The 11699-nt window shown below is 43.4% G+C and overlaps 1 protein-coding gene across 2 annotated transcripts in view; it reads left to right on the top strand.

Moving 5' to 3' along the window:
* Window positions 1-11699, top strand: part of LOC106589331 (arf-GAP with dual PH domain-containing protein 1) — a 46834-nt gene extending 35135 nt beyond the window's left edge. Inside the window, exons 5-10 of one of the 2 annotated variants that reach the window (XM_014179175.2) lie at window positions 165-277; window positions 576-740; window positions 5991-6074; window positions 6163-6297; window positions 6467-6695; window positions 10876-11699. In XM_014179175.2, coding sequence (XP_014034650.1) covers window positions 165-277; window positions 576-740; window positions 5991-6074; window positions 6163-6297; window positions 6467-6695; window positions 10876-10904 — 755 coding nt within the window. In that variant the 3' untranslated portion in view covers window positions 10905-11699. The remainder of the gene's footprint in view (window positions 1-164; window positions 278-575; window positions 741-5990; window positions 6075-6162; window positions 6298-6466; window positions 6696-10875) is intronic. The other variant, XM_014179176.2, reaches the window with a different exon arrangement.

The following is an 11699-nucleotide window of genomic DNA, read 5'->3' on the forward strand; positions in this document are numbered from 1 at the left end:
TCTCTCATGTACTCTCTTTCACCTAAAGCCCCTCTCTCTGTCTCTTCATCCCTCTCTTTCTGTCTCCCTTTCTCTCTCCCTTCATACGCTTTGGTATTTCTTGATTACACCAGAGAGTTATTTCAGTTTGTCTGAGTTTGTCTGGTGGGTTTCTATCTACCCAGGTTACAGAGAGGGGTTTCTATGGAAACGCGGGCGAGACAACGGCCAGTTCCTCAGCCGGAAATTCATCCTGTCAGAACGAGAGGGGGCGCTCAAGTATTTCAACAAGCAGGACGTAAGGCTGGAGTCCACACGTGTTCACATCTGCACATGCTCTCACACATAAATCCAAGCATGTTCCTGGGAAACGTAATCTCCAGCTAACTTATGCTACTAGCTTCCAGGTTAATCATCTCTTTCAAGTTAACCACGAATACTTGTATAGCGCGCTATGTAAATGTGTCCACGAGGAAACTAAAACAAATACCTCAGACTTAATCTCCTTACCCATCTTTTTGTGTTTACTGTAAACATACAGTATGTATTATTCAATGTAACAATTTATACGTATACTGTATTTATGTACCGTACAGTTTGTGTATCTCCCCCAGGCGCGGGACCCCAAGGCGGTGATGAAGATCGAGACTCTCAACGCCACGTTCCAGCCGGCTAAGATAGGCAACCCCTACGGCCTGCAGATTACTTACCTGAGAGACAACAGCACCAGGAACATCTTTGTCTACCACAGCGACTCTAAGGTGAGGCATTATGGGTGACTGTGACAAAACTGAGGCTCTGTATCCTGGTCCCAGATCTGTTTATACTGGTATAGCCAACTCCTATTGTATAGTGTGTAAATGCACGGAATTCTTAGAGATATGATGTATGATGAATCATCAATTCAGTGGTACACCTAACATGGCTGCTGTTCCTCATATCAAGGAACACTGATTTACAGCGGTTGCTCCACTAAAAGTGTTGCGATTAAGCTGCGGGACTTTGAGGTGATTTGTGGTTTAGTACGGTACCCTGCGTCACCACTTCATTGCTCCAGACCAGCGCAAGGGGGAGTTAGAGCACCGATTATGCTTTTGGGTCCTACTGTGTCTCTAACTGACAATGAATGGGCGACATAAACCTAAATAGAAACTGATAATTGTGCACGACTTCAGTATTACTTACTAAAACTCTTGTTAGACTAAGGTTTTTATTATTTTATTCTTACTGTAGTACTGTATGCCTCTCCCGACCGGTCACGTTGTACAGCGCTTGAGTGGCGCAACGTTCTAAGCTGGTTTACGACAGATTCTCGTTCAATACCTGTGCCAGCCTCAGCTGGGAGACCCATTTGTTGATTGTAGGTTTCTCTCCCTCTAAAAACAGAAATAAATCATTCTAAATAACAAACTGGCTTTATTTACAAATTAGTAACAATGTCTCACCCCATGTTCAAGAATGGCCTTTTTCCTCGCTCATTTTACTGTAATGAACACAAGGGGAGACAGAGAGCTGGTTTCAGCGCAGGGCGCAGCAGGTGTTTATTGCAAAGGACCACAGGAGGTGGCAGGTAGCTAGGTCCAGGGGCAGGCAGAAGGTCATACACAGGGGTCCAAAAGGGCAACAGTACAGGCAGGGAAAAGGCTAGTAACGTAGTCCGGGAGATCAGGCTAAAGTACAGGCAGGGAATAGGCAAAAACTATCATACACGGGAGGAGTAACTCACCAGAAACCCAGTTCTCTGACAGCCGTGTGTCACAAAACAAACAATACCTCACAGTGATGGGATGCAAAGAACTGAACTAAATAGTGTGTGATAATGACATACAGGTGTGTGAACAGGTGATCAGAATTCAGGTGATTGGGATCTGGAGAGTGAGCTGCGTTCAGGGGATCTAGGTATTTGAGGGTGTGAGTTGAAAGCAGACGTTACATTTACGTTATTTGAAAAGAAAATCATCTCCAAAAGATTGTTATTTTTTTAAACAAAGTGATTATTATTATTAATTTAGAATTATATAAAAGCCCCTTGGATATTCTCACAGATATACACTGCTCAAAAAAATAAAGGGAACACTAAAATAACACATCCTAGATCTGAATGAATTAAATAATCTCATTAAATACTTTTTTCTTTACATAGTTGAATGTGCTGACAACAAAATCACACAAAAATAATCAATGGAAATCCAATTTATCAACCCATGGAGGCCTGGATTTGGAGTCATACTCAAAATGAAAGTGGAAAACCACACTACAGGCTGATCCAACTTTGATGTAATGTCCTTAAAACAAGTCAAAATGAGGCTCAGTAGTGTGTGTGGCCTCCACGTGCCTGTATGACCTCCCTACAACGCCTGGGCATGCTCCTGACGAGGTGGCAGATGGTCTCCTGAGGGATCTCCTCCCAGACCTGGACTAAAGCATCCGCCAACTCCTGGACAGTCTGTGGTGCAACGTGGTGTTGGTGGATGGAGCGAGACATGATGTCCCAGATGTGCTCAATTGGATTCAGGTCTGGGGAACGGGCGGGCCAGTCCATAGCATCAATGCCTTCCTCTTGCAGGAACTGCTGACACACTCCAGCCACATGAGGTCTAGCATTGTCTTGCATTAGGAGGAACCCAGGGCCAACTGCACCAGCATATGGTCTCACAAGGGGTCTGAGGATCTCATCTCGGTACCTAATGGCAGTCAGGCTACCTCTGGCGAGCACATGGAGGGCTGTGCGGCCCCCCAAAGAAATGCCACCCCACACCATGACTGACCCACCGCCAAACCGGTCATTCTGGAGGATGTTGCAGGCAGCAGAACGTTCTCCACGGCGTCTCCAGACTCTGTCACGTCTGTCACATGCTCAGTGTGAACCTGCTTTCATCTGTGAAGAGCACAGGGCGCCAGTGGCGAATTTGCCAATCTTGGAGTTCTCTGGCAAATGCCAAACGTCCTGCACGGTGTTGGGCTGTAAGCACAACCCCCACCTGTGGACGTCGGGCCCTCATACCACCCTCATGCAGTCTGTTTCTGACCGTTTGAGCAGACACATGCACATTTGTGGCCTGCTGGAGGTCATTTTGCAGGGCTCTGGCAGCGCTCCTCCTGCTCCTCCTTGCACAAAGGCGGAGGTAGCGGTCCTGCTGCTGGGTTGTTGCCCTCCTACGGCCTCCTCCACGTCTCCTGATGTACTGGCCTGTCTCCTGGTAGCGCCTCCATGCTCTGGACACTACGCTGACAGACACAGGAAACCTTTCTGCCACAGCTCGCATTGATGTGCCATCCTGGATGAGCTGCACTACCTGAGCCACTTGTGTGGGTTGTAGACTCCGTCTCATGCTACCACAAGAGTGAGAGCACCGCCAGCATTCAGAAGTGACCAAAACATCAGCCAGGAAGCATAGGAACTGAGAAGTGGTCTGTGGTTACCACCTGCAGAACCACTCCTTTATTGGGGGTGTCTTGCTAATTGCCTATAATTTCCACCTGTTGTCTATTCCATTTGCACAACAGCATGTGAAATGTATTGTCAATCAGTGTTGCTTCCTAAGTGGACAGTTTGATTTCACAGAAGTGTGATTGACTTGGAGTTACATTGTGTTGTTTAAGTGTTCCCTTTTTTTTTTCAGCAGTATATTATTAACCCTATTATTAGCAGGACAATATATATTGGTCATATTGGTCATGGCTCCTGAGTGGCGCACAATGGGATTGCCTTGCAGTTCTCCAGCTGTATCCACTGAAAGTGTGCAAGGTTCAAGGCACGAGGGCAGGGGGCACGGGAAGGGCCGCAGAGCCGCACACAGAAGGCCGACCTAGCCCATGGGGAAGGGAGGAGGAGGAAGGGGGAGGGGTGTGGACCCCCACCCCCACCCTGCCAGACAGGCAACACTAAGGGGCATTGCACTAATAATGGCGCTGACTAGGGAAACATTCCCGCTGTTCTGTTCTTAGTGCCAGTCTGCACGTTCAAACTAAAACAATGTAACTAATAATGGCATCTTTATGCTTTCGTTAATAAAATAATGATAAAATACTCTTTCAAAATGCTGTTTGTTTAGTTATGGATCCATTACTATGGGAATAAATATCACTGAATTACAGAAATATCCTCCAATCCTCTATATGTAATCATTGGCGGAGAGTCACGTCATATTTTTTGATATACTCTAGGCCGACCGTAGGCGACATGAGTCTCACTAGTGTTGAGTAATGTGCTGTTAAAAGTGGTGTAGGTCTTATTTATTTAAAGAGCATATTGAAGTTAGAAGCCATTGGATTTGAAGCAATAGCCTACAACTATTTTAGCACCGTTTCGCGCTGCTCTGAGACAAGCATGGGGACTGGTCTTGATCAATCAATACGATTTTATTTTCACAGAATCTCTGTTTGGGTATATGTTAGACTTATGCTCTTAGTGTAACCTTTATTTAACTAGGCAAGTCAGTTAAGAACAATTTCTTATTTTCAAGGACAGCTTACTCCTTCCTCCCCGTCGGGGAATTGACCCCCAGTCTTGTAAGGTTCTGCATTTATTTTCTTAGTCAACCTTGTGTTCTTGAACATAGCCCTGTTTCTTTGTGTTCTGGATCATAGCCCTGTCTTTCATTTTTGATCATAGATTTTTTTTAAATCTTTTTATTTTACTAGGCAAATCAGTTAAGAACAAATTCTTATTTTCAATGACAGCCTAGGAACAGTGGGTTAACTGCGTTGTTCAGGGGCAGAATGCCAGATTTTTACCTTGTCAGCTCGGGGATTCGATCTTGCAACCTTTCGGTTACAAGTCCAACACTCTAACCACAAGGCTACCTGCCGCTCCAGGTAGCCTATTTCACCTGTGTTCGTTTCTCATTTGGTCTCATCAGCTCCCTATTTAGTTCAGTTCTTTCTGTTTGTGTGGTTGTGAGGTATTGTTTGTTTTTGACTACCTACCTGTGTTTGACCATTGCCTGCCTGCCTGTGATCACGATTCCTGCCTTCTGTGAAGGCTTAATAAACATCTGCCGTGCTCTGCGTGTGAATCTACACATTTTTCTCCCTGGGTATTCATTACAGGTCTCCCGCGTGCCCGCATTCTTTAGTACAGCCACTATTGAAGGCTATCAAATGCTCCTCTGGTGGTCAAACTAGCACTAACGAGCATTAATGGTACCAGTGGTTCACACTTAAATACGTGCCATCGAATTCTGCAGCAACATACAAGCTTCGCCGCAGTATACTGCAACTTTTAAAGGACGAACCACTGTAGTCTGTTCAACTAAATTTCAGTCTCTACACTCTTATAAAAAAGTGTTCCAAAAAGGTTCTTCGGGTTTACCCATAGGAAAACACTTTTCGGTTCCAGGTAGAACTCTTTTGGGTTCCATGTAAAACCCTCTGGGGAAAGGATTCTACAAGGAACCCAATATGATTCTACCTGGAACCAAAAAGGTTTCTTCAAAGGGTTCTCCTTTGGGGACAGCCGGAGAACCCTTTAAGGTTCTAGATAGCACCTTTTCCTTCTAAGCATCTCTAGTAGATATGAGCTGTTCTGGATAACCGAGGGAGAGTGGAAATGAACATGTCTAGATATCTATTTCATCAGCAGACGCGTTCTTCACTGTGACAGCAGTACTCGTCATCCTGCCGTGCAATCTGGTCAGTGGAGCTGGCTAGAGGAATGTGGAGGGGGTTGCAATCACACAGAGAGTTGCTGGCTGGCAAGCTGTTTTTCTCTGAGGGTTTACTGCTGTGCACACAGGTGATCATCTCTCTCAGTAGCAAGTCACCCTTGTTTGTGGGTTAGGATGAAAGGCACCGTGGGTACAGCCTCCTCAACTGATTAACAGACACGATAGCAAGCTTGAACAGAACAGTAATATTAAAGCGGTTTTGTCGTGATATACCTTAATCACGTCTCGTAATGTTCCATACTGTAGTAGGTTTACGGTCTTCTCAATGCAGGGATGACTCTGAATAAGGCATGTGTCTGACTATCTCTGACTAGGGTGCTTTTGTGTCTTTTGTTTTGGTAGGAAATGGTGGACTGGTTCAACGCTATCAGAGCTGCCAGGTTCCATTACCTTCAGGTGGCCTTCCCTGGAGCCAGTGATGAGGAGGTGAGGCCACAACATATATTTAGACATTTGTATTACCACTATTAAACACAGTTAAACAAATCATTTTCTCTCTTGTCTTTGCCTTCAGCTGGTGCCCAAACTTACACGTAGCTTCATGAAAGAGGGCTTCATGGAAAAGACAGGCCCAAAGCACACAGAGGGCTTTAAGAAAAGGTGGTTCACCATGGATGACAGGAGACTCATGTACTTCAAAGATCCTCTGGTGAGGAGACAGACACACCCTACCCTAAAATAACTGATCCATGCTGAATGAACCCTACTTGTCATAACTTTCTATTCTGTGGCATACAGCATACTTTATTCTCTGATATCTCTCTCTCTGATCTCTCTCACGCTCTCTTTCCCCCCGCCTTTCCCTCCTCCTCTCTCAGGATGCCTATGCAAGGGGAGAGGTGTTCATCGGCAGTAAAGAGAACAGCTACACCGTGCTCCCAGGCCTTCCCCCCTCAACACAGGGCTACCACTGGAACCATGGCATCACCATAGTAACACCAGACAGGAAGTTCCTGTTTGCCTGCGAGACGGAGGCGGAGCAGAGGGACTGGATCGCTGCCTTCCAGAGGGTCATCAACAGACCCATGAGACCACAAGAGTACGCAGGTAAGTCATGAGCCTGAATTACACCGGCGTACTCGAGTATGCACTACGTTAGGTGTACTCTTGAGTAGGGCTGTTACGCTGACCGTATTACTGCTGCACCGGTTGTCACGAGTCATGAAGGCAGTCAAATTCCACGTGACTGTTTAGTCACTGTAATTAGGCTTCTCCAAGCTCTGATGCTGCTGATGGTCATTAGTAGCTTACCAAACTTGTTAACTGCCTGGTATTCAGCACTCTATTGTCCCTCTAATCAATCTGACATCAATGCAAATGTTATCAAAAATCTAATCAGACACCTCATGAGCGCTCATGCTGCGCAACATTTCTGCAATTGCGTGAGAAAACAGAGGTTCGATGGCCTCTATTTAAAAGAGGATCCCATCAGCTTTCTATAGGCTAGGCCTACAAAATGTTATTTATCAACTTTCCTAATATTAAGCACATTGATTCCCTTTAACACAGGAAGATAGGCTACCTGGCTGGCATGAAAATGAACCATGGGAAATGCATCCTCCATTCGCTATTTAAGTGTATAGATGACATGTGTATTTTTTCCCACATGCCCCTGTTCCGAGACAGGTGCATGATAATGGTCCATTCTAAATCAGAACAAATGTCATACATATATTATACGTAAAGACAACATTTAAATTAAGAATAGACTGATGGGTGACAATATTAGACTATCACTTGTGAATGAGGTATTATCACTTGTGAATGATGCCCAGCTTGTGCATTAAGGCAAGAAGCGCATACCTTTTTTGGGGGAATCTTTTTCAAATCATAGTCCCCTGCATGTATCCTAGACCATAGGTCTATATGTTTTGATAAGGATTGTATTACAACTAAAGTGGCCAAATAACTTGTTAAAATGAAGCACATGAATCCTCTTTATAACCGGTGTAGAGCCTAACTGGCCTACATAAGCAGCGCGTGAGTTTCAAGTTTGGGGGAAGATCATTTTCACCATAAAAATGCACCTTTATAATAAAGCATCACACGCATAATCGCATTTGCCATCACTTTTGAGAACAGCGTTTTCTTCTAATTGATTGCATTTTGGAACATTCGCGCTTATTGCTAAACGATCAGCCTCATTGCTTTTAAACGTTTTTTTGGTGTTGATGCAAGTGGTTGTATTCATTTGGGATCTATCGCATCCCACAACTGTCCCAGAGTATGTTTGGAATATTTATTTATTGCACAGAAGCACGTTGACCAATAGAATAGGTCAACTTTTGTACTATGGGGGATAGTACATTGACATAAGCAATTGCTTTTGCTGTTCGTCAGGCCTACTCATCTTGTTGGCTGATGAAATGTAGGATGAATGTGGACAGCTCTAACATCTTCAATATGCGCCTCAGAGTTCAATAAGAGGGAAGCGCGCAGATGCGTCCCAGATGTGTCTGTCTCCATTCACTCGTAGCCTACTACTTAGCTGAAATGACTGTGAAAAGGACCCGGTCACGGGAATTAGCTACAGTTGTCGGGAAGTTTACATACACTTAGGTTGGAGTCATTAAAACTTGTTTTTCAACCACTCCACAAATTTCTTGTTAACAAATTATAGTTTGGGCAAGACGGTTAGGACATAATAGTAGTAATAATAATAATAATAATGATAGTAATTTTTCCAACAATTGTTTACAGACAGATTATTTCACTTATAATTCACTCTATCACAATTCCAGTGGGTCAGAAGTTTACATACACTTAGTTGACTGTGCCTTTATACAGCCTGGAAAATTCCATAAAATAATGTCATGGCTTTAGAAGCTTCTGATAGGCTAATTGACATAATTTGAGTCAATTGGAGGTGTACCTGTGGATGTATTTCAAGGCCTACCTTCAAACTCAGTGCCTCTTTGCTTGAAATAATGGGAAAATCAAAAGAAATCAGCCAAGGCCTCAGAAACAAATTATAGACCCCCACAAGTCTGGTTCATCCTTGGGAGCAATTTCCAAACGCCTAAAGGTACCACGTTCATCTGTACAAACAATAGTACGCAAGTATAAACACCATGGGACCGAGCAGCCGTCAACAACAGCAAAGGACCTTGTGAAGATGCTGGAGGAAACAGGAACAAAAGTATCTATATCCACAGTAAAATGAGTCCTATATCGAGATAACCTGAAAGGCCGCTCAGCAAGGAAGAAGCCACTGCTCCAAAACCGCCATAACAAAGACTACGGTTTGTAACTGCACATGGGGACAAAGATCGTACTTTTTGGAGAAATGGCCTCTGGTCTGATGAAACAAAAAAAGAACTGTTTGGCCATAATGACCGTTGTTATGTCTGGAGGAAAAAGGGGGAGGCTTGCAAGCCGAAGAACACCATCCCAATCATGAAGCACGAGGGTGGCAGCATTATGTTGTGGGGGTGGTTTGCTGCAGGAGGGTCTGATGCACTTCACAAAATAGATCATCATAGGCATCATGAGGAATGTAAATTATGTAGATATATTGAAGCAACATCTCAAGACATCAGTCAGGAAGTTAAAGCTTGGTCGCAAATGGGTCTTCCAAATGGACAATGACCCCAAGCATACTTCCAAAGTTGTGACAAAATGGCTTAAGGACAACAAAGTCAAGGTATTGGAGTGGCCATCACAAAGCCCTGACCTCAATCCCATAGAAAATTTGTGGGCAGAACTGAAAAGGTGTGTGCGAGCAAGGAGGCCAACAGGAATGGGCCAGAATTCACCCAAATAATTGTGGGAAGCTTGTGGAATGCTACCCGAAACGTTTGACCCAAGTTAAACAATTTAAAGGCAATGCTTCTAAATACTAATTGAGTGAATGTAAACTTCTGACCCACTGGTAATGTGATGAAAGAAATAAAAGCTGAAATAAATCATTCATTCTACTAATATTCTGACATTTCACATTTTTTAAATAAAGTGGTGATCTTAACTGACCTAAGACAGGAAATTTTTATTTGGCTAAGGTGTATGTAAACTTCCGACTTCAACTGTACATCTGAGAGAGCCATGTGAGTGAGAGGTGCTTCGGAGTACGGCAGCCGGGAGAAGGGAATTATAATTAGCCTATTAGTTTCAGCCCATGGGCACAATGGCCACTTTGGCCGCAAAAGGCATGGATTTTTTAGGGGGCATTACCGCCACACAAGGGGGATGCCTTCGGGAAATTCGAGTCCTGGTGAGAATATTATCAAGTGCTTGTCAAATTGTGAATGAGAAACTGATGTAATGAGTGAAGCTTGTGACTTTTTTCAAATCATCACTAGAGTCCCATCATGCAGCCTTAGAATGTATTAAAAATCTTAACATATAGCCCAACATTTATATCACAACTGCATAAATAACTCTAAATTAAGCATATAGGACTGGTTTCTTTGTTAACCGATCAACACAGAATAGCCACATGTACGCACTTCCATTGAAACCGTTTAGAGAAAATATCCTTTCTATTATGTTCAATTGTGTTCTTCATACTATGAAGTAATTTAAAAAAATTATGCCACTGAATTCTAAGCAAATCTTGTCTGCTAAATGAACGAGGGTAGCCCACAGCCATATGGCATAGCCAGATCAGGGCCCAACATAAGAACAACTCAGAGTATGCTATTCTGTTCATTTTTTAATATCATGTTTCTTAAGACCTGTCAAAAATAAATAATGGATTTATTGTGATCATGCAGGCTATATTATATGGATTTATTTGTTTTTTTAAAATGTAGATGTTCCAAAGATCTGCATCCGTGGCTTGTAGGCTATGCGTGGAAGCCAGCAGATGCTAAACGCGCTTATGCTAATTACCGTGAGCCCGGCAGCTATTTTCTTGACAATCACCGGGTGCCACAGCTTTACTCTTGAGGAGCATGCATGTATGCAGATATTGCATCTTTGCAATAATATTTGCAGGGTATGTACAACCCCCAATTTAACTAGTCAAGGTCTCGCAAGCAGTTGCTTGGCTAAAGCCAATGTTTTATGGCAGGGCTAAAACAAAAACCTGCACACCGGGTAACTCCCTAGCACCAGCATTGGTATTAATCATTATAATTATAGATTGATGGTGTGTTTTTAGAGGCAGTCCAAAGCAGGTTAATGAGTGATTGCCTGTTTATGTACTGTGCTGTGTCTATATGCCTATCTGTGATTGTATCTCTATGTTGTGGTAACACTGACTGGTTTTCTGCTCTTCACCGTGCAGTGGAGGCCCATTTCAAACACAAGCCCTGAGACTGGAGCTAGAGCTGTCACTCTACTGGTCAGCTCAAGTCCCACCAAGAACAGAACAGACAGGATTTCTCTGCAGAGACGCCAGAATAACACAAGTCTCTACTGTACCTGGAGCGAAGGAACGAGATGATAGAGACGGAAGAGATAGATCAGAGAGGAGAGAGAAAAACAATAAAAGGTCTTACTTCTCCACCTCTTCTGAACATGATGCCTAAACCGGGGGTTAGAGGTCAGGGGTCAGGGGATTTGAGAGGAGAGAAAATAACACTGAAACATCAATTCCCCTGCTGCCGCTCTCCACATAGACTCTTCTACACTGCACCCCCGCTCTTAGTGTTGTGAGTGGTTCATCCCTTGTTGTATACTAATGAGTCATGTTCACTGTGTTTGTTGAGAGCAGTACTGTAATTGTAATTTATTGTTTGGACAGTTTTGATGACAGTGGATTTATGCAATTTCTCTGATTGTTCTAAACGTATGCTTTTAGGCAGGGTTATACACATCTCGTGGCTGTTTTTTTTTTTTTTTAATATAAATGTGAATGTAAATATTTTGTTACTTCATGCAACAGGGTTGTAATTTATTTAATATTAACTGATTCAACCAAATTGTGATTATCATTGAAAGACACTAGATGGCACTCTAGGCCATTGTAATACATCACCCATGATGTGCATTGTCATTCTATTGGTCTGCCGCTGTAATAAACTTGACAGGGATCCAAGCTGAGAACAATCCCATTGACCGTGTCTCCTTTACTTTGGATTCTTATTATCAAATAAATCATTAAATAAT

The sequence above is a fragment of the Salmo salar genome, chromosome ssa28 (assembly GCF_905237065.1).
Source record: "Salmo salar chromosome ssa28, Ssal_v3.1, whole genome shotgun sequence".
In the NCBI taxonomy this organism is placed as follows: domain Eukaryota; kingdom Metazoa; phylum Chordata; class Actinopteri; order Salmoniformes; family Salmonidae; genus Salmo; species Salmo salar.